This window comes from Procambarus clarkii, chromosome 36, assembly GCF_040958095.1.
Source record: "Procambarus clarkii isolate CNS0578487 chromosome 36, FALCON_Pclarkii_2.0, whole genome shotgun sequence".
NCBI classification, from domain to species: Eukaryota; Metazoa; Arthropoda; class Malacostraca; order Decapoda; family Cambaridae; genus Procambarus; species Procambarus clarkii.
This window is the reverse complement of record NC_091185.1, coordinates 27,254,453-27,279,452: the sequence shown is the minus strand read 5'-3', so window position 1 is coordinate 27,279,452 and position 25,000 is coordinate 27,254,453. Positions and strand designations below refer to the sequence as shown.

The following is a 25,000-nucleotide window of genomic DNA, read 5'->3' as shown; positions in this document are numbered from 1 at the left end:
CTCTTCCCGGCCAGGATACGAACCCAGGCCAAAGCTATCCCGAAACGCCAGGCGCTTCTTTATGTATGATAAAAAAATCTTTATGTTCTGATCACCGAAAAATTTACAAATGACGATTCAAGATGTCCTTTAAACCTCAAAAATATCTTCGATGATTTGTTTATTCAGGAGACTTCTAGATTGTGTCTTAATGTTTGGTTCATAATCCTCGAATTTGGGAAGTGTTTTTATAGTGTTATTAATGACCACTCTATGTGAGCTCACAGAAGTGACATCACTAGTGAGAAAACTGTGCATTAACGGTCTTACTAAAATTGCTTTTAAAGTAATCAATCAAAAATGGATCCAAATTCTACCAACCATTACTAATGTTCATGTTGTATGGCTTTGTCATTTGTATTAAAGCCGATTGAGTAATATTTCTATTAGAAATGTTTTACAATTTGTCATTGAAGAAGACCTCTTCCAGTCAGTTTGATGGATGGGTTTTTCCTGATTTTTGGGAGTGAAAGGGGTGATCTTCTTTGCCAGGATTCATGTTTCCTTTACATTTAGTTAATTTCCCCTAATATTCATTTACAGTGTATTTATACTTTATTTTTCTTTATTGATATTATAAATGTGTGTAGCGCCTCTGTAGTGTCAAGCGTGATGTAAATTAGTGCTTGTATCTTGGCAAACTAAAGCATTGCTGTTGTCACAGGTTCTCATGTTATTTTTGACCCAGCCAATCACTGTTTAGCTCCCACAACAATTCAGACTCAATTCAATTTGGAGTAATTTAAGGTTGTTCACGGATGAGCGATTGTGGTTGTCCCGGCCTAACGGTAATGTGTGTGTGCGTGTATGTGTATTTACTGCTTGTGCCTGCAAAATTCCGCTATTAGCTCATGGACCCCGCCTTTCTAACGGATATTTTGTTTCCATTATAACGTCTACTACATATAATTCTCTCTTAACACACACACACACATTCCCAGGAAGCAGCCCGTAGCAGCTGTTTAACTTCCAGGTATTTATTTACTGCTAAGTAAACAGGTGCATCAGGTGAAGTAAACTTTGCCCATTTGTTTCCGCCTCGGGCGGGAATCGAACCTTAGGACTACGTCATTCGAGCACTGTCCACTCAGCCACGAGGTCCTGTATAATATTAACTATAAAAATAAAATGCAGCTCCAACGTGACTCGAACCCTCGACCCGGATAATTCCAGCCGCTCACTCTAACCACTGGAGCACCCTGACGGTGTAATCACCTACTTGTACTCACCTAGTTGTGCTTGCAGGGGTTGAGCACTGGCGCTTTGGTCCCGCCTCTCAACAATCAATCAACTGGTGTACAGATTTTGGAGCCTACTGGGCTCTATCAAATCTACATTTGTAACTGAATGGAGTCTGCCTGCATCACATCACTGCCTAATGCATTCCATTAAATAATGTGTGTGCGTGTGTGTGTGTGTGTGTGTGTGTGTGTTTGTGTGTGTGTGTGTGTGTGTGTGTGTGTGTGTGTGTGTGTGTGTGTGTGTGTGTGTGTGTGTGTGTGTGTGTGTGTGTGTGTGTGTGTGTGTGTGTGTGTGTGTGTGTGTATGTGTGAGTGATTTGTGGCCGCTTGTATAATCACTTCATAATTCTTTTACGTTAATTAAAGTGGATTGTTAAAATGGATTTGGCTTAGTCCTGTAAATGCAATCATGGTTATGGGTTATAGACATGTCAGAATAATTTCCCCACGCCGACCACTCCACCACGAAGTTTCCCGTCCAATAAAATATTCAGTAAGTACCCTGAAATACAATTTGATATTAGTTTTATTGATAGACTGACTTCTGAATCAGATATCAATAAAAATGTCACCCCATAGTTAACTTTTTATCTTCACATTACAAAGATGTCTCGGCAATTTTAATACTTCCCTCTCTTATTTTAACCTGTGTCTTACACTGAGTTAAACTTTGACCTCTACAACAGTGAGTAGCATTCCACAGAAATAATGAATGTATCTAACTTGCGACTCAATGATTAGATTATATAGGAGTCATATGCCTTCTCTCACATGAAACAATGATAGTCCCAATGGTCCAAGAATGGTCTCAGTGGTCAAGTAATTATTTCGTGTAAGAATATGATTTTTTCTCCATTCTAAAGCCAACCGTCATACAGCACTCATTGTTCGTGAGTACTGTATGAATGTCACAAATGAATCAGTCAGCTATGGTATCACAAGAGGCATCCATTGACTCACATGACAACTGTTCTTACAAGTTTGACTCACATGACATCTGTTCTTACAAGTTTGACTCATGTAGCCCTGTAGATAAGTCAACCAATGACTAACTCGTAAGTCAATCATTGACTTAGACAATCAATCATTGTCTAACACATGAGTCGTCAAGCAACTGAGTTCATCACTGGCATGTACATAAGTCACTCATTGACTTGCACTTGAATAAGTCATTGTGTTGCATCCGAGTCACTTATCCTCCTGCATCAGCCAGAGTCAGTCTGAAGAGTCCTTGCCCAACACATCAGTCAACCGTTGAGTCAACCACCGAGTCACGCACGAATCTACCATTATCTTAAAGAAATGAATCAATCACAGTCTCTCACCCGAATCAGTTCTGTGATTCTCACCGGAATCAGTTATGTGATTCTTACCCGAATCAGTTCTGTGATTCTCACCCGAATCTGTTCCGTGATTCTCAACCGCATCAGTTTCGTGATTCTCACCGAATCAGTTATGTTATTTTAACCCGAATCAGTTATTTGATTCTCACTCGAATTAGTTATATGATTCTCACTCGAATCAGTTTTGTGATTCTCACCCGAATCAGTTATGTTATTTTAACCCGAATCAGTTATTTGATTCTCACTCGAATCAGTTATATGATTTTCACTCGAATCAGTTCTGTGATTCTCACCTGAATCAGTTATGTGATTCTCACCCGAATCACAGCCCAAAATGTCTTTTTATCACCGCTTTACTAATCACACTGAACACCGCTGACAACCCAATCATTTATATACTTCTAGAACCATTGAAGCTGTTGAAGCTTGTTTGTTAAGTAATAATAATCTGAGAGAGAGAGAGAGAGAGAGAGAGAGAGAGAGAGAGAGAGAGAGAGAGAGAGAGAGAGAGAGAGAGAGAGAGAGAGAGAGAGAGAGAGAGAGAGAGAGAGAGAGTGAAAGACGAAACTTAAATCAATGTAGCAGTGCTGGAGATGCAACCGCTTGCATTCTTTACCTAGCTGTCAGTTGCACTGATCAACATTGGCATATACCAAAGCACATATATATACCTCCACCCTGTTTGCGTACTGTGAAATATAATGCATTTCTAAATAAATATTTAACACCAAGGAAAATATGCTGACCAAACCACACACTAGAAAGTGAAGGGAGGATGACGTTTCGGTCCGTCCTGGACCATTCTCAACTCCATTGTGTCCCAAATCGAAGTCCCAAGGAAAAATATATTTGATTTTAAGAAAAAATTAAAACAACACAACATTCACATGGTACATTGTCATACACATTTTCGTGGAAGCAAACATTCTAATCACCCGGGCTGTATAGGATACTCGAAACACGAATTTATATGACGTGGATCACTAATTCTTCTGAGTTTCAGTAGTGTTCAGGGAAAGTCTGAAATTTTCCTTTTTAAGATTTCTCAATAGCTCGGTCGATAGAACTTCGGCCTCACTCGCGTGGTGTCTACGGTTCGAGTCACTTAGAGCGCAGGTGAATGGAATGCATATGGTATATATATATATATATATATATATATATATATATATATATATATATATATATATATATATATATATATATATATGTATATATATATATATATATATATATATATATATATATATATATATCCGATATATATATATATATATATATATATATATATATATATATATATATATATATATAAATATATATATATTTATAAATATATATATATATATATATATATATATATATATATATATATATATATATATATATATATATATATATTTATAAATATATATATATTTATATATATATATATATATATATATATATATATATATATATATATATATATATATATATATATTATTAAATATGACCGAAAAAGTAAGATTAATAATTCTAACACGAATTTTCTCAATCTTTCGTACATTTCTTTTCACTGTTGGAGGTAAATCAAAAATCAATTCTCCAAAATTCATTTTTATTTCTAGTCTGACGCGACACGAGCGCGTTTCGTAAAACTTATTACATTTTCAAAGACTTTAGTTCACAAATACACAACTGAATAGAACTTACGCATCTCCGATTTTATATCTACATTTGAGTGAGGTGGAAGGGGTGATGTGGCATTAACACAAGACAGAACAGGAGGTGGCATTAATAGGGTATTAATTTCATCAACACAAGACAGAACAAGAGGTGGTATTAATAGGGTATTAATTTCATCAACACAAGACAGAACACGAAACAATGGGTATTGAATAGAAGTGTTTGTAGAAAGCCTATTGGTCCATATTTCTTGATGCTTCTATATTGGAGCAGAGTCTAGAGGTGGGTAGAATATAGTTGTGCAATAATTGGCTGTTGATTGCTGGTGTTGACTTCTTGATGTGTAGTGCCTCGCAAACGTCAAGCCGCCTGCTATCGCTGTATCTATCGATGATTTCTGTGTTGTTTACTAGGATTTCTCTGGCTATGGTTTGGTTGTGGGAAGAGATTATATGTTCCTTAATGGAGCCCTGTTGCTTATGCATCGTTAAACGCCTAGAAAGAGATGTTGTTGTCTTGCCTATATACTGGGTTTTTTGGAGCTTACAGTCCCCAAGAGGGCATTTAAAGGCATACACCCACGTACAGACTGGCGAAGCAACTCAACGGCCTGCTGACTCCTTATGTTCCTTGCGCCTTCAGCCTGAAGTCTCCAAAGGAATTTGTTGACTTACTGCGGGGCATACGGGCCACAGGGATAAGAGCCTCGTTGGACGTAGAATCGCTGTTTACCAACGTACCTGTGGACGAGACAATCGGAATGATAGCCGACAGAGTGTATCGTGATCCAGCCTGTACTCCTCTTGACATACCAGAAAATATTCTGAGGAAACTACTCCAAGCTTGTACTAAAGAGACACCCTTCTTGAGCCCGGATGGGCACATGTATAAGCAAGTAGATGGGGTCGCCATGGGTTCTCCCCTAGGTGTCCTGTTTGCAAACTTCTACATGGGTACCATCGAGCAAAAAGTCTTAGTCGACATGAACTTGAAACCGGTCATATACTGCAGGTATGTTGACGACATTTTTACACAGGTACCTGATGTCAGACATCTGCAGGAGCTGAAGGAGGCATTTGAGCAGAGTTCCGTGCTGCGTTTCACTTACGAGATGGAAAAGGATGAGAAGCTGCCCTTTCTAGATGTAACAGTCATGGAAAAGGGCGGAGGTTTCCACACTGCAGTCTACACTAAGGAAACGAACATAGGAATGTGCCTAAATGCCAACAGCGACTGCCCAGACAGGTACAAGAGGAGTGTCGTTAACGCATATGTCGACCGTGCTCTCAGCCACAGCTCAGAATGGAAGCAAGTCGACGAAGAACTCTGCAGGGTAAGGCAGGTCCTAGTCAATAACGGCTTCTCCAATGGTTTCGTCGAAGACATCATAAGAAGGAAAGTGAAAAGCCATGCAACCTCTGAAGAGACAACTAACACAACACCTATACCCCCTATTAGACTATTTTACAGGAACTTCTTTTCCACAGCTCATAAAACGGAGGAAAGGGTCCTGAAAGATATTGTTAATAGAAACGTTATCCCTACAGACAAAAATCAGAGGATACAACTGACGATTTACTATAAAACCAGAAAAACGGCCAGCCTACTCATGAGAAACTCTCCAGACACAAAACAGAACGCTTTAAAAGAGACTAACGTCGTCTATGCCTTTAAATGCCCTCTTGGGGACTGTAAGCTCCAAAAAACCCAGTATATAGGCAAGACAACAACATCTCTTTCTAGGCGTTTAACGATGCATAAGCAACAGGGCTCCATTAAGGAACATATAATCTCTTCCCACAACCAAACCATAGCCAGAGAAATCCTAGTAAACAACACAGAAATCATCGATAGATACAGCGATAGCAGGCGGCTTGACGTTTGCGAGGCACTGCACATCAAGAAGTCAACACCAGTAATCAACAGCCAATTATTGCACAACTATATTCTACCCACCTCTAGACTCCGCTCCAATATAGAAGCATCAAGAAATATGGACCAATAGGCTTTCTACAAACACTTCTATTCAATACCCATTGTTTCGTGTTCTGTCTTGTGTTGATGAAATTAATACCCTATTAATACCACCTCTTGTTCTGTCTTGTGTTGATGAAATTAATACCCTATTAATGCCACCTCCTGTTCTGTCTTGTGTTAATGCCACATCACCCCTTCCACCTCACTCAAATGTAGATATAAAATCGGAGATGCGTAAGTTCTATTCAGTTGTGTATTTGTGAACTAAAGTCTTTGAAAATGTAATAAGTTTTACGAAACGCGCTCGTGTCGCGTCAGACTAGAAATAAAAATGAATTTTGGAGAATTGATTTTTGATTTACCTCCAACAGTGAAAAGAAATGTACGAAAGATTGAGAAAATTCGTGTTAGAATTATTAATCTTACTTTTTCGGTCATATATAATAATATATGTCTACAGGAAAGACTGCTACCAAAATATACTAATATATATATATATATATATATATATATATATATATATATATATATATATATATATATATATATATATATATATATATATATGACAATGTCAGACCACGGAGGAAAAATGAAACAGGAAATTTCCTTAAGTACTTTCGTATATTAAATACATCTTCAGAAGGTCATTTTACAGATCGAGTGATGGGTATAAATAGGCAGGAGAGAGTGGTGAAGTAAGGTGAGGTACAATACTTGGACAACGCAGAAGGCCCATTGGCCAATCAGATGCACCCAATTGGCCCATCCGATGTAGCCCAATGGCCCATCTGATAAAGCATAATGCATAGGTAATTATAACATAAAGAGGTAAATATATACAATAAATTAGTGAGACAAATGTTTTTCAATGATTCTACTTAAATCGCCCTTTAGCTGATCTATTAGAAATGGATCTAAGTAACTTAGATCCATTTCTATATATATATATATATATATATATATATATATATATATATATATATATATGTCGTACCTAATAGCCAGAACGCACTTCTCAGCCTACTATGCAAGGCCCGATTTGCCTAATAAGCCAAGTTTTCCTGAATTAATATATTTTCTCTAATTTTTTTCTTATGAAATGATAAAGCTACCCATTTCATTATGTATGAGGTCAATTTTTTATTATTAGAGTTAAAATTAACGTAGATATATGACCGAACCTAACCATCCCTACCTAACCTAACCTAACCTATCTTTACAGGTTAGGTTCGGTTAGGTAGCAGAAAAAGTTAGGTTAGGTCAGGTTAGGTAGGTTAGGTAGTCGAAAAACAAATAATTCATGAAAACCTGGCTTATTAGGCAAATTGGGCCTTGCATAGTAGGCTGAGAAGTGCGTTCTGGCTACTAGGTACGACATATATATATATATATATATATATGTCGTACCTAGTAGCCAGAACGCACTTCTCAGCCTACTATTCAAGGCCCGATTTGCCTAATAAGCCAAGTTTTCAGGAATTAGTTGTTTTTCGACTACCTAACCTACCTAACCTAACCTAACCTAACTTTTTCGGCTACCTAACCAAACCTCACCTATAAAGATAGGTTAGGTTAGGTTAGGTAGGGTTGGTTAGGTTCGGTCATATATCTACGTTAATTTTAAATCCAATAAAAAAAAATTGACCTCATACATAATGAAATGGGTAGCTTTATCATTTCATAAGAAAAAAATTAGAAAAAATATATTAATTCAGGAAAACTTGGCTTATTAGGCAAATCGGGCCATGCATAGTAGGCCAAAAAGTGAGTTCTGGCTACTAGGTACGACATATATATATATATATATATATATATATTATATATATATATATATATATTTTATATATATATATACCAACTGTCTATTAATTGTTACAAGAACATTTTCATATATAATTATTAGTCAAAAGCATTTATTAAACAATGCTCCTAAATGTCTTTTTTTTTTTTATTAAACTAGCTGTACCCGGTCACGCGTTGCTGTGGCTCAGCAACGCATGTGCATTGCTGAGTCACAGCAACCTTCCCCCTGTCTTCCAGTCCACCCCACCATTTCCCCCCCCCCATCCCCTCGTCCTCCCAACTATTCCCCACTCCTCAATCCCCTCGTCCTCCTTACCATTCCCCTCTCCCCCTTCCCCTATTCCTTCTCCACCATTCCCACTCCCTTGTCCCCATGTCCTCTCCACTATTCTCCATTACCCCGTCCCCTCGTCCTCCCCAGCATTCCCCACTCCCTCGTCCGATGCACTCCCAAATGATCTGATGCTCCCATCAGAAATTTGGGAACATCAATTGATCTGATATTCTCATCACTGAAAAATAAGAAAAACAGTTAAAAAAACGAAATGAAAAAATGCAAAAATACAAAAAATATACTAAACTTGCGAAATGGATGGTATTGTAATCAACACAGCAACACAACATCACATTCCAATGCAATGTCACACAAAATAATTAAATCAAATTGAAAATAAATTGAAATCTATGAAAATTCAATTTATCAATGCAGTCGGAAACATTGAAATGGAATCGAAACATATTTAGTATGGCGTGTGTTGCTCTTACGTGCAACAGATGGCGCTGTTTAAAAAAAAAAAATGGTTTTACCTATCACAGGTGTGGGATTTATACTTATAACCACGAAACGTTATCATTTGTCACCTGCTGCAACGTTATCATTTGTCACCTGCTGTAACGTTATCATTTGTCACCTGCTGTAACGTTATCATTTGTCACCTGCTGTAACGTTATCATTTGTCACCTGCTGTAACGTTATCATTTGTCACCTGCTGTAACGTTATCATTTGTCACCTGCTGTAACGTTATAATTTGTCACCTGCTGTATCGTTATAATTTGTCACCTGCTGTAACGTTATCATTTGTCACCTGCTGTAACGTTATAATTTGTCACCTGCTGTAACGTTATCATTTGTCACCTGCTGTAACGTTATCATTTGTCACCTGCTGTAGTTAGTTAGTTTAGTTCATTTATTATGCACCCCATACCCATCTTGTGGGCGGTAGTGGATAGGGTTACAGAGGCACATAATGGGCTCAGGGACTGAACCCCACAATTCATTTAGCTAAGCAAGTTACAATCTTGATGAGCTAGTTACACAATTCAATATAAGTCATCACATCAACAATGGGTTCGAGATCGACCTCAAGTACAGGTTCTAAATTAAGCAACTGACATATGTGGAGAGCTAGTGTCAAAATTTATATGTTTGTCCTGCACACCGCCCCCCATCCAGTGGGCAGCGGTGGATAGGTTACAATCACTTAGTTACTACCTACAGTTAGCAAACTGGGGATATTTGGCTAAAATTTCTGGTAGCAGATCATTTTGAATGAAATATTGACACATCGCTGGAACATTGGTTATAGAATTGTCTCTAAATACACGTATCTTTTCGCACTCCATCACATAGTGACGGAGGGTGTGCGAATAATTTTGTTGACACAGTTTACATTTGGTCAGGTCTACATCAGCAAATAATGAGAATTCCCAGAGATACTTGTAACCGAGTCTAAGCCGAGCAGTAGTAACATCTAGAAGTCTGCTGATTTTATTGGATGAACCATAGATGTGTGGCTCCTCTTGCATGATAGTATGATGATAGATGGAATTACTGGTGTCAATTTCACTTTGCCTCAGATCTACAAGATCTTGTTGAAGTTCTCGGTGTACTGCTGCTCTCAGATTGCTCATTGACAATCCAAGGTTACACTCAATGGCTCCTTTAAAGGCAGATTCTTTGGCTAACCTATCAGCTCTATCATGCATTCGGAGCCCAACATGAAATGAAGACCACATGAAATGGACTCTGTTACCATCCTTAATAATTTTGTTGTATTTGTGCCTAGCTTCGGACACGAGCATTTTACAGTTATGTCTTAAAGAGTTGAGAGCATTTAAGGATGATAAGGAGTCACTTACAATTAATGTATCAAGTTTTGAGACTTGTACACATTTCAGTGCAAGGATCAAGGCAAATAGTTCAGTCTGAAGGGTATAGGTCATCGCCCATTGTATAGGTCGTCGCCCATTGTCAGGACAACCTGCTGTAACACCTCTGTAACGTTATAATTTGTCACCTCCTATAACGATATAATTTGTCACCTGCTGTAACGTTATAATTTGTCACCTGCTGTAACGTTATAATTTGTCACCTGCTATAACGATATAATTTGTCACCTGCTGTAACGTTATCATTTGTCACCTGCTGTAACGTTATAATTTGTCACCTGCTGTAACGTTATAATTTGTCACCTGCTGTAACGTTATCATTTGTCACCTGCTGTAACGTTACCATCTGTCACCTGCTGTACCTCTCCTTGCCAGCTATGACGTACTGTACCGTTATCAGTTGTGACTTGATGTTCCATTATTCGCTGTACCGTTTACACAAGGCTTCAGACTTGAACTAATTCTTCGTATTAGCTAAAAAAAAAATTAATCTCTGTGTCTAAATTTATCTTCATTTTATAAAAAAATGAAGAATTGGACAAGATATGGTCTCATATAATAATATACAGAGCGGCAAAGAATAAATATTTTACATATATAGGAAAACAACTTTACATTGCTCGTTCTAATCCTCGGTTTCCAATTTTTTCCCCCTCCACAGTGTTGATCTTCGCAACCGTCGCGTGTCCCAGCCCAAACACCAGCCTCTGTCCGTCCTCAAGAACCGGGCCAAGTTCGACATGACCTCCGGGACATCCGGCCTCCATCTGGAGACGGTGTGGAGCTCCGACGACGGACTCTATCGCTGCCGTGTCGACTTTAAGAAGTCGCCGACACGGAATTCGAGGATCTACCTCACGGTTATAGGTAAGTTGGCTCCGTGGTGTTGCCTTGGACATCTTCCTCTCATATCCGGCTCCAGCTTCCTCTTTATCTGCCTGATGCTGTTAGGCTTTGTCTCTCTTTATTGGTTTTTGTCTGACTTAACCGTCTTCTATGTGACGCTTGAATAATTTATTATTCAATTATGAGTTATAATTCAATTATGAATTATCATTTAATTATGAATTATCATTCAATTATGAATTATCATTCAATTGTGAATTATATTTCAATTGTGAATTATAATTCAATTTTGAATTATTATTCAAGTATGAATTATAATTCATTTGTGAATTAGTATTAAATTATGATTTATTATTCAATTGTGAATTATTATTCAATTGGAAATTATTATTCAATTGTGAATTATCATTCAATTATGAATTGTCACTCAATTATGAATTGTCATTCAATTATGAATTCATAATTCAATTATGAATTCATAATTCAATTATGAATTCATAATTCAATTATGAATTCATAATTCAATTATGAACTCACTTGTCTTTAATAATTAGCTCTTTTGCCTCCAACACAATTATCAATGTTATATTAAATGTATGTTAAATGAAATTCAGATTTAGTGAAGATCAAATCCTTGGGTCTTACACCAGGAGGAAGGAAGCACTCGTCTTAAGGAAACAGTCAGAGGTCGGTTCCTGTACACAAGTCTTCACACATTACTAGATACTTTATTATTTTTATATTTATTGACAAAATATACATTATTTCAAAGTCTGAGTAATTCAGTTATTACAAAGTCTGACTTATTACAGCGAGATGTTGCTCCTATTCACTGTTACACAGGACTGATGATCATACACAATAGGTTTTGTGTATGATCCTCTTGGAGTAGATTGTAGTAGTAGAAATAGATTGATTGTAGTAGTAGAAATAGTAGATTGAAGCTCGTATATACTTCGTGAGGTTACCATCTGCTACATCTGATATTATACCTGTTTCAATTTACGAACTTGTAAATTCAAATTTCTTATGTTCACTACTACACAAGGCAATGATGGATTTATAAAAAATCCAGCTTTAAAAACAAATAAACTAAATATTTTTAAAATGAAAAAATGAAATTGAGGATTAAATATTAGGATGTCTTTAAATATACCAGATTCAATGAAATAGTTACAAAGTTGATTGAACAATTGGTCAGGAGATCTTGAACCTTATACAGTTTCACATTCAATAATGTAGTGCTCAATTGAATGGTTTAATAGTTTTTCACAGAGTTTTCAGCCTCACTAACTAGCTGATAATGACCCATTAACACAAAGTCAATAATTTTAACTACAAACATTTCCAAAGCTGCAATTAACCCCAGATAATATCAAAAGGGACCAAGAAACGTATTATCGTTTCGATAGTTTCGTGAATCTCGTGAACAACCTGTGTTGATTGGTCTAGCGATGGACAGGAGGCAGTAGCAGCATTCGTAAGGGAGGGAGGCAATTATTAGGAGATAGCGCCAAACCATTACGACTATATAGTACAGGGAAGGGATCAGAATAAGGATTTGGGATAGGACGGGGAGACGGAATAGTGCCTAACCACTTGGACGGTCGGGGGAGTGAACGCCGACCTGCATGAAGCGAGACCGTCGCTCTACCGTCCACCCCCAAGTGTGTAAGGGAGTATTAATATATATTGTGTTGCTTTACTGTTAGTAGGAAAGCTAAACGTCGTTGATAAAGAATATTCAGATGCTTCCAGTTGATCTTGAATCCTCGTTTCTCGTATATGACCTGACACTATCTATTATTATATACTTCCTGTCTCAAATAGACAAATGTTCTCCAGAGCGAGAATTGTCTCGTTCCCTCACTGACCGCTCATGCAGGTACATAACTACAGTATCACCACGGGCTCACCATAGCCCGTGCTACTTGGAACTTTTTGTTCCAAGTAGCGAATTTTAAACAACAACAACAACTACAGTATCAATAACGTTTGGGGAATTTTTGTGTTATGGCTAAAGAATATTAAATATAAATAAAATAGATAAATTTTTAGAAATAGAAAATAAATTAGATAAATTTATAAACAGAAATAGATAAATTTTTGTGTACTCCATTTTATAAATGGAATCTTATGTTTGATTGTAATTGAATTAAGAAATTACACTAGTTCTTGTTTTTTTCATATTGACGTCATTTCTTTATGACGTAAAGACGTCACGTCATAAAGAAGAGACGCTTAAAAAGACGTATTTCTCATTACCCGTGACTCTTAAAGATAATTACCCATGGGTATAAGACCAACACCCCACGGGTGTAAGACCGTCACCCCCGGGTGTAAGACCATCACCCCACGGGTGTAAGACCATCACCCTCCCGGGTGTAAGACCATCACCCTCCCGGGTGTAAGACCAACACCCCCCCGGGTGTAAGACCATCACCCTCCCGGGTGTAAGACCAACACCCCCCCGGGTGTACGACCATCCCCCCCCCCTCCGGGTGTACGACCATCACCCCCCCGGGTGTAAGACCATCACCCTCCCGGGTGTAAGACCAACACCCCCCCCGGGTGTAAGACCATCACCCTCCCGGGTGTACGACCAACACCCCCGGGTGTAAGACCAACACCCCCGGGTGTAAGACCGTCACCCCCGGGTGTAAGACCATCACCCCTGGGTGTAAGACCAACACCCCCGGGTGTAAGACCAACACCCCCGCGTGTAAGACCATCACCCCCCCGGGTGTAAGACCGTCACCCCCGGGTGTAAGACCATCACCCCCGCGTGTAAGACCAACACCCCCGGGTGTAAGACCAACACCCCCGCGTGTAAGACCATCACCCCCGGGTGTAAGACCATCACCCCTGGGTGTAAGACCGTCACCCCCGGGTGTAAGACCATCACCCCCGCGTGTAAGACCAACACCCCCGGGTGTACGACCGTCACCCCCGGGTGTAAGACCGTCACCCCCGGGTGTAAGACCGTCACCCCCGGGTGTAAGAGCGTCACCCCTGGGTGTAAGACCGTCACCCCCGGGTGTAAGACCGTCACCCCCGGGTGTAAAACCATCACCCCCGGGTGTAAGACCATCACCCCCCCGGGTGTAAGACCATCACCCTCCCGGGTGTAAGACCATCACCCCCCCGGGTGTAAGACCATCACCCTCCCGGGTGTAAGACCATCACCCCCCGGGTGTAAGACCATCACCCTCCCGGGTGTAAGACCAACACCCCCCCGGGTGTAAGACCATCACCCTCCCGGGTGTACGACCAACACCCCCCCCCCCCGGGTGTACGACCATCACCCCCCGGGTGTACGACCATCACCCCCCCGGGTGTACGACCATCACCCCCCGGGTGTAAGACCATCACCCCCGGGTGTAAGACCATCACCCCCGGGTGTACGACCATCACCCCCGGGTGTACGACCATCACCCCCCCCCGGGTATACGACCATCACCCCCGGGTGTAAGACCATCACCCCCCGGGTGTACGACCATCACCCCCCCGGGTGTAAGACCATCACCCCCGGGTGTAAGACCATCACCCCCGGGTGTAAGACCATCACCCCCGGGTGTACGACCATCACCCCCCCCCCGGGTGTACGACCATCACCCCCCGGGTGTAAGACCATCACCCCCCCGGGTGTAAGACCATCACCCCCGGGTGTAAGACCATCACACCCGGGTGTAAGACCATCACCCCCCCCCCCCCCCCCGGGTGTACGACCATCACCCCCCGGGTGTAAGACCATCACCCCCCCGGGTGTACGACCATCACCCCCCCGGGTGTAAGACCATCACCCCCGGGTGTAAGACCATCACCCCCGGGTGTACGACCATCACCCCCGGGTGTAAGACCTTCCTCTCCCGGGTGTAAGACCAACGCCCCCAGGTGTAAAATCATCAACAGTTTACTGAGCTCACAGATCATTTCGTAGTGTTTTATGAGTTCTCTTGGAGCCGAGCTGCTTCAATAGCCTCGTGCTGATGTCTCATATTGAGCTTCCTGGTTCTTATCCAACACAGTGCACAGTTACAAACCCAATACGATTTCAACTTAGATTCAACAGAGCAGAAGTTGTTAAACACATGGGGAGATAATCATACAGAAGCGACCATACGAGTCATAAATACTCACACTCCGTCCAAGTAAATCAGAAACAAGCAACACCACGTGGGCCAGCCAGAGGCTTAGGGCCCGCGCAGGAATATCCCTGGAAAGAAAAAAGCAGATTCCCGCGTCCCGGGAAATGCTTGAATATGCTAAGGAAGGAAAGCCGGCTATTTTGAAAGAATTGATGGGACTTCCATCCAGAAATGTGCTGGAATGCACTTGACGAAAGACAATGTTATGGCCCAAGACGCCCAAATTTCCACGTAAAACGCACAAAACTTTCCATACGCGACCACGAACGAGGAAATGACTGCACGAAAATGTCCAAAACTTTTCACGAGAATGAGATAAGTAGACATTGAATGGAAAATGTACCAGACTGTTGGCAGCCTTGCCAGAGACAATGATTATAAAAAAAAAAAAAAAATACCTGATATAAGGGCACACAAATGGTCAGACAAAATACCATTTAATTATGGATTTCGGATACATTGAACAGATCTATACATGGCATGTATTGACACACGTATCAGAGAGCACGGTCGGCCGAGCGGACAGCACGCTGGACTAGTGATCCTGTGCTCACGGGTTCGATCCCGGGCGCCGGCGAGAAACAATGGGCAGAGTTTCTTTCACCCTATGCCCCTGTTACCTAGCAGTAAAATAGGTACCTGGGTGTTAGTCAGCTGTCCCTGCCTGCTTCCTAGGGGTGGAGGCCTGGTCGAAGACCGGGCCGCGGGGACACTAAAAGCCCCGAAATCATCTCAAGATAACTCAAGAAGGTCCTCGCGCGAAAGTCATTAGGCCACAAAAGTACTAATCCACTCAATGGTGGGTCCCCCCCCCCCCCCCCCACACAAAAGACACTAGACCACAGAAGTACAAAGCACAAAGGAGGTTTCCTCACAAGGCATCAAACCTCACGACCAATCTCCCTACACTCACCCACTTCCTCCTTCCAAATTACACAAGCCTGAAAAACCTGCTAATTGTACCACAAGTAAAACACCATTAAAACAAAATCACGAACTAAACCTTTTATTCGAAATCATTCAAACAGAAGATTTGTTTGATTTAGAATCCGGTTCATACGTTTGCCTTATGAATATAACAGTAATTATAGTCAGCCATTAGGGTTGAGTGAACAATAGGTCGTGCCTCATATACTCAGTGTTCCAGCATGCATTTGGAAGGATATCAAAGGGACCAAAGAGCCAGAGCTCAACCCCTACAAGCACAACTAGGTGATTACGTGTCAATACAAAACTGCGGCAGTAGAATATATTTGATTCTTGCAAAATGTATGAAGATACTTAAAAATGTGGTAAAGTGATGTTTTAAGTAAGGTTGAATGTAAGACAGTTAAAGTCTTGGTATTTGTGAACTGCAATGTGATTGTAACTTATCCTTAGACAGAATAACAATCAAGATATTCAATATTGATATTACAATATAAAATGCTAAATATTAAAATATCTGTAATACAATACTGATATAGCAGGAGATATAGTCTTACGATACTTACACAGAGTTTATAATGAGAAGATAGTATAATTTGAGCTTAAATATATTAACATACCAAAGAGGTTATCAGGAGTAATATCTTAATAGCTTACATTACCATGACAATAATAATTAAACTGGTTTAAATCGATGTCAATCTTATTGAATTTGCTGCAAACACCCTGTCATTAAAAATATTTGTAATACTTGTAGAAAATGTGAGTGGAAGGTGTACTGTTAGGACCCACACTGTACACTGTTACAACGTACACTGTAACCGGGCCTTAGTGCTTCTTCTTACCAGATCCAACCCCAAGTCAGTGTTAAGTTATTTAAAACTGAGCAGTAACAGATAATCCAACTGGAAGTGGATTAATCAAAACACTAAACTAGTGTTTAAGCACTAGTGTTTAAACAACTAGTTTAAACACTAGTGTTTAAACAACACTAAACAAAACTTCACCACATGTACTTCAATCTTATGTACAACTATATACACCCATTACATATTTACAGTACAGATAACTTCGTGTCTCTTTTACAAAGGTCACTACAAAAAAAACTTCTGCGATCATCTATGATGATGAGTTCTTCGTACAACGTTCAATGTTCCTACCCCTGAGCCTTTCTGCTGAGGTACCCACGCTGGTGAGTCCACTTTTCTCAGCAATCCACGAGTCAGTCCTCCACAGTATCATCACAGTGTCTAAACATTACCTAGAAAACTCCAGCAGCATTCTGGCTGGCTTCCTATAAAGGCTTCACCTCGAACACGTCTTAACTTACAGGACAAAAGGATGCTAATTCCGTCTATTAGCACAACTGGGCCACCCCGGGATACGTCGTCCCAATCACAAATACACTACACACATAAATCACACTAACGTGATGCATTAAATGAACAAATCCTCGTCACGGCCCTTGTGGATTTGTTCAATCACAAATAGTTTGCTGGCTCCCCCTGAGGGAATTCATTGTGTTCAACGACCAGGCCCTACTTGTTCTTACCGAAACAAGTCTTCCGTTCAGAACTGCCCTTGCTGGCTACTCCTGGTGGCTTGCCTCTTGTTGTCAAAGTTAACGCCAACATCACTTCTGAGGAGTTAAAATTTAATAGTAAGAAGGAAGCTACACAGGTAAGGTCATAGCCTTCCACCGGGAAACAGAAAATGGGGTCAGGTGCGCTCAACAGATGGCATTAATATCGTCACAAAAACAAAAAGATTCTTCCACCCAAATAAACATGATGAAAAATCGCTATGTAAAAATTGATATTCGTGTCTAACGTTTTACAACTATCCTTTGTAAATTGTTGGATTTACATATTATAATAGAATTTAATAAAGTGTCGGCTATGTTTGCGACTGAGCACCAAAGGTGTGGTTTTATGGAGCTCGAGAGTCAGTTCGTACCATATTGACTCGTGATTTATTAGTTCAATTCAGCAAAGGAACAGAAATCGTAATCCAAAGTACACATGTCATATATGTGTGTGTATTAACTATTTCTGCTAACCACTGACCAACAAACACTAGCCAAATATGATTTAACTGATTGGATCAAGCTTCTTATCTATGATATGCTAGCCAGAAGAAGTTTGAAATAAGAGGCATAGATGTTAAGACGAAGATATCATTCGTTCATATATATATATATATATATATATATATATATATATATATATATATATATATATATATATATATATATATATATATATATAGTGTGTTATGTTACTCAGTCTTGAAGACTGATTCCTCTCATATATTATTATTTGGTAAAACAACATTTCATTTTGTCTTATAATATTCTTATTCTCTTATAATAAGAGAATGGAAACCAAATACATACCTAAAAAAAAAACACAGAAGGAACAAAGACACGTAAAATGAAAAAGTAAGAAAGTAAATGTCCAGGAAAAAACATTTGCCCCCAAAAAATCATTGTCTAGAAAACATAAAACCTTGAGAGAGGGTAAAAAAAACACACACACTCAAGTTTAAATGGAAGGAAGAAGTTATCGCTGCGCACAAGAGAATAAGCGACCAGCAGTACAGTGGGCAAGCCAGGCCAGTGCAGAGGCAATAATATCAACACCTGTAGGAGCAGCGGGTGCAGCACTACCAGCAGCAGCAATATCTGAGGGTGTGGTGGGGGTAGGGCTGGTTGGGCAGAGCCAACAGTACCAACACCAACAGCTGAATGGACCGTTAAGAGCACGCAATTATCGTAACAGCACACAGAGACACGACTCACTCTGAGAACACAGATAAAAAGTATTCACTCAGAGAATTCATTCAGATGAACAGCACTCACTCACATATTACTCAGGGAACACAGATAAGTATCACTAACTTAAGCAACGCACTCAAATGTACAGATCCCACTCAAACAACACACTCACATATGCAGCTCCCACTCAAGCAACGCACTTACATATACTGCTCTCGCTCAAACAACGCACTCAAATATACAGCAAGCACTCAAACAATACACTCAAATATACAGCTCCCACTCAACCAGCACACTCACATATACAGCTCTCACTCAAACAACGCACTCAAATATACCGCTCCTACTCAAGCAACACACTTACATACACCGCTCCCACTCAAATAACACACTCATATATACAGCTCCCACTCAAACAACGCACTCAAATACACAGCACCCACTCCAAAACCCATACCCAATGAAACAAAACATAAAAGAAAAACCAACCACTCTAAAAAAAATAGCATCATTGGGAACACCTTGAGATAACACACACTCGGGAGAAGCAGCATCAAAACCACTTAGGGAAGCTGAAGAGAGTGTTGAAGCCGGCCCTGCAGCAGGCTCCCAGCATCCAGACGGCATTCTGTGTGGTCAGAACAATGGCCGTAACTTGTGTTTAGAGGAAGTGAGAACGGAGAGAGGCAATGGCCGGATGCAGTGGAAGATAAACTGCTTTATATGCCATGGGGGGCAGGATATAAGATCCGAGAATGGATAAACTGCTTTATATGTCATGGGGGGGCAGGATATAAGGTCCGAGAATGGATAAACTGCTTTATATGCCATGGGGGGCAGGATATAAGGTCCGAGAATGGATAAACTGCTTTATATGTCATGGGGGGCAGGATATAAGGTCCGAGAATGGATAAACTGCTTTATATGCCATGGGGGGCAGGATATAAGGTCCGAGAATGGATAAACTGCTTTATATGCCATGGGGGGCAGGATATAAGGACCGAAAATGGATAAACTGCTTTATATGCCATGGGGGGCAGGATATAAGGTCCGAGAATCGATAAACTGCTTTATATGTCATGGGGGGCAGGATATAAGGTCCGAGAATGGATAAACTGCTTTATATGTCATGGGGGGCAGGATATAAGGTCCGAGAATGGATAAACTGCTTTATATGCCACGGGGGCAGGATATAAGGTCCGAGAATGGATAAACTGCTTTATATGCCATGGGGGCAGGATATAAGGTCCGAGAATGGATAAACTGCTTTATATGCCATGGGGGCAGGATATAAAGTCCGAGAATGGATAAACTGCTTTATATGCCATGGGGGGGCAGGCTATAAGGTCCGAGAATGGATAAACTGCTTTATATGCCATGGGGGCAGAATATAAGGTCCGAGAATGGATAAACTGCTTTATATGCCATGGGGGGCAGGATATAAAGTCCGAGAATGGATAAATTGCTTTATATGCCATGGGGGCAGGATATAAGGTCCGAGAATGGATAAACTGCTTTAAATGCCATGGGGGGGGGGGGCAGAATATAAGGTCCGAGAATGGATAAACTGCTTTATATGCCATGGGGGGCAGGATATAAGGTCCGAGAATGGATAAACTGCTTTATATGCCATGGGGGGCAGGATATAAGGTCCGAGAATGGATAAACTGCTTTATATGCCATGGGGGGCAGGCTATAAGGTCCGAGTATGGATAAACTGCTTTATATGCCATGGGGGGGTAATATATAAGGTCCGAGAATGGATAAACTGCTTTATATGCCATGGGGGGCAGGATATAAGGTCCGAGAATGGATAAACTGCTTTATATGCCATGGTGGGGCAGGATATAAGGTCCGAGAATGAATAAACTGCTTAATATGCCATGGGGGCAGGATATAAGGTCCGAGAATGGATAAACTGCTATATATGCCATGGGGGCAGGATATAAGGTCCGAGAATGGATAAACTGCTTTATATGCCATGGGGGGCAGGCTATAAGGTCCGAGAATGGATAAACTGCTTTATATGCCATTGGGGCAGGATATAAGGTCCGAGAATGGATAAACTGCTTTATATGCCATGGGGGGCAGGATATAAGGTCCGCGAATGGATAAACTGCTTTATATGCCACTGGTGGCAGGATATAAGGTCCGAGAATGGATAAACTGCTTTATATGCCATGGGGGCAGGATGTAAGGTCCGAGAATGGATAAATTGCTTTATATGCCATGGGGGGCAGGATATAAGGTCTGAGAATGGATAAATTGCTTTATATGCCATGGGGGCAGGATATAAGGTCCGAGAATGGATAAACTGCTTTAAATGCCATTGGGGGGGCAGGATATAAGGACCGAAAATGGATAAACTGCTTTATATGCCATGGGGGGCAGGATATAAGGTCCGAGAATCGATAAACTGCTTTATATGTCATGGGGGGCAGGATATAAGGTCCGAGAATCGATAAACTGCTTTATATGTCATGGGGGGCAGGATATAAGGTCCGAGAATGGATAAACTGCTTTATATGCCATGGGGGCAGGATATAAGGTCCGAGAATGGATAAACTGCTTTATATGCCATGGGGGCAGGATATAAGGTCCGAGAATGGATAAACTGCTTTATATGCCATGGGGGCAGGATATAAAGTCCGAGAATGGATAAACTGCTTTATATGCCATGGGGGGCAGGCTATAAGGTCCGAGAATGGATAAACTGCTTTATATGCCATGGGGGGCAGGATTTAAGGTCCGAGAATGGATAAACTGCTTTATATGCCATGGGGGCAGGATATAAGGTCCGAGAATGGATAAACTGCTTTATATGCCATGGGGGCAGAATATAAGGTCCGAGAATGGATAAACTGCTTTATATGCCATGGGGGGCAGGATATAAAGTCCGAGAATGGATAAGTTGCTTTACATGCCATGGGGGCAGGATATAAGGTCCGAGAATGGATAAACTGCTTTAAATGCCATGGGGGGGGGGGCAGAATATAAGGTCCGAGAATGGATAAACTGCTTTATATGCCATGGGGGGCAGGATATAAGGTCCGAGAATGGATAAACTGCTTTATATGCCATGGGGGGCAGGATATAAGGTCCGAGAATGGATAAACTGCTTTATATGCCATGGGGGGCAGGCTATAAGGTCCGAGTATGGATAAACTGCTTTATATGCCATGGGGGGGTAATATATAAGGTCCGAGAATGGATAAACTGCTTTATATGCCATGGGGGGCAGGATATAAGGTCCGAGAATGGATAAACTGCTTTATATGCCATGGTGGGGCAGGATATAAGGTCCGAGAATGAATAAACTGCTTAATATGCCATGGGGGCAGGATATAAGGTCCGAGAATGGATAAACTGCTATATATGCCATGGGGGCAGGATATAAGGTCCGAGAATGGATAAACTGCTTTATATGCCATGGGGGGCAGGCTATAAGGTCCGAGAATGGATAAACTGCTTTATATGCCATTGGGGCAGGATATAAGGTCCGAGAATGGATAAACTGCCTTATATGCCATGGGGGGCAGGATATAAGGTCCGAGAATGGATAAACTGCTTTATATGCCACTGGTGGCAGGATATAAGGTCCAAGAATGGATAAACTGCTTTATATGCCATGGGGGCAGGATGTAAGGTCCGAGAATGGATAAATTGCTTTATATGCCATGGGGGGCAGGATATAAGGTCTGAGAATGGATAAACTGCTTTATTTGTCATGGGGGGCAGGATATAAGGTCCGAGAATGGATAAACTGCTTTATATGCCATGGGGGGCAGGATATAAGGTCCGAGAATGGATAAACTGCTTTAAATGCCATGGGGGGGGGGCAGGATATAAGGACCGAAAATGGATAAACTGCTTTATATGCCATGGGGGGCAGGATATAAGGTCCGAGAATCGATAAACTGCTTTATATGTCATGGGGGGCAGGATATAAGGTCCGAGAATCGATAAACTGCTTTATATGTCATGGGGGGCAGGATATAAGGTCCGAGAATGGATAAACTGCTTTATATGCCATGGGGGCAGGATATAAGGTCCGAGAATGGATAAACTGCTTTATATGCCATGGGGGCAGGATATAAGGTCCGAGAATGGATAAACTGCTTTATATGCCATGGGGGCAGGATATAAAGTCCGAGAATGGATAAACTGCTTTATATGCCATGGGGGGGCAGGCTATAAGGTCCGAGAATGGATAAACTGCTTTATATGCCATGGGGGGCAGGATTTAAGGTCCGAGAATGGATAAACTGCTTTATATGCCATGGGGGCAGGATATAAGGTCCGAGAATGGATAAACTGCTTTATATGCCATGGGGGCAGAATATAAGGTCCGAGAATGGATAAACTGCTTTATATGCCATGGGGGGCAGGATATAAAGTCCGAGAATGGATAAGTTGCTTTCTATGCCATGGGGGCAGGATATAAGGTCCGAGAATGGATAAACTGCTTTAAATGCCATGGGGGGGGGGCAGAATATAAGGTCCGAGAATGGATAAACTGCTTTATATGCCATGGGGGGCAGGATATAAGGTCCGAGAATGGATAAACTGCTTTATATGCCATGGGGGGCAGGATATAAGGTCCGAGAATGGATAAACTGCTTTATATGCCATGGGGGGCAGGCTATTAGGTCCGAGTATGGATAAACTGCTTTATATGCCATGGGGGGGTAATATATAAGGTCCGAGAATGGATAAACTGCTTTATATGCCATGGGGGGCAGGATATAAGGTCCGAGAATGGATAAACTGCTTTATATGCCATGGTGGGGCAGGATATAAGGTCCGAGAATGAATAAACTGCTTAATATGCCATGGGGGCAGGATATAAGGTCCGAGAATGGATAAACTGCTATATATGCCATGGGGGCAGGATATAAGGTCCGAGAATGGATAAACTGCTTTATATGCCATGGGGGGCAGGCTATAAGGTCCGAGAATGGATAAACTGCTTTATATGCCATTGGGGCAGGATATAAGGTCCGAGAATGGATAAACTGCCTTATATGCCATGGGGGGCAGGATATAAGGTCCGAGAATGGATAAACTGCTTTATATGCCACTGGTGGCAGGATATAAGGTCCGAGAATGGATAAACTGCTTTATATGCCATGGGGGCAGGATGTAAGGTCCGAGAATGGATAAATTGCTTTATATGCCATGGGGGGCAGGATATAAGGTCTGAGAATGGATAAACTGCTTTATTTGTCATGGGGGGCAGGATATAAGGTCCGAGAATGGATAAACTGCTTTATATGCCATGGGGGGCAGGATATAAGGTCCGAGAATGGATAAACTGCTTTATATGCCATTGGGGCAGGATATAAGGTCCGAGAATGGATAAACTGCTTTATATGCCATGGGGGGCAGGATATAAGGTCCGAGAATGGATAAAGCCCCTACTGTCCACGGCAGGATAGTACCCGTGGCATGGGGGGAGGGGGGGTAATGCTGAAGAAAGGAGCAGTAGCATCGGAACAGCAGACAGTAGCAGCAACGTTAACAGCAGGAAGCAGTCTAAGTAACCTCGACAGAAGCAAAGCAGATATATTAATTGCATCGATAGCAGTTGTAATGGTTTTTGAAACATCAGCAGCAGCAGCAGCAGTAGGAACAGCAGCAGTTGTAGCAGCAGGAAGAGCAACGTCAGCAGTAGGAACAGGATCAGTTGCAGCAGCAGCAGTGGGAACAGCAGCACCAGTGGAAACCACAGCAGAAGTGGGAACAGCAGCAGCAGTAGCAGTAGGAACAGAAGCAGTCTCCGTGGTGTAGTGGTAAGACACTCGCCTGGCGTTCCGCGAGCGCTATGTCATGGGTTCGTATCCTGGCCGGGGAGGATTTACTGGGCGCAATTCCTTAACTGTAGCCTCTGTTTAACGCAACAGTAAAATGTGTACTTGGATGAAAAAACTATTCTTCGCGGCGGGGATCGTATTCCAGGGACCATAGGATTAAGGACTTGCCCGAAACGCTACGCGTACTAGTGGCTGTACAAGAATGTAACAACTCTTGTATATATCTCAAAAAAAAGCAGCAGCAGC

At 41.3% G+C, this 25,000-nt stretch overlaps 1 protein-coding gene across 1 annotated transcript in view; it reads left to right on the top strand.

Annotated features, from left to right (window-relative positions):
• The window catches only part of LOC123756241 (uncharacterized), a 579,026-nt gene that overhangs the window by 146,940 nt on the left and 407,086 nt on the right, over positions 1-25,000 (top strand). The window contains exon 2 of the mRNA XM_069336707.1: positions 10,906-11,111. Coding sequence (XP_069192808.1) covers positions 10,906-11,111 — 206 coding nt within the window. The remainder of the gene's footprint in view (positions 1-10,905; positions 11,112-25,000) is intronic.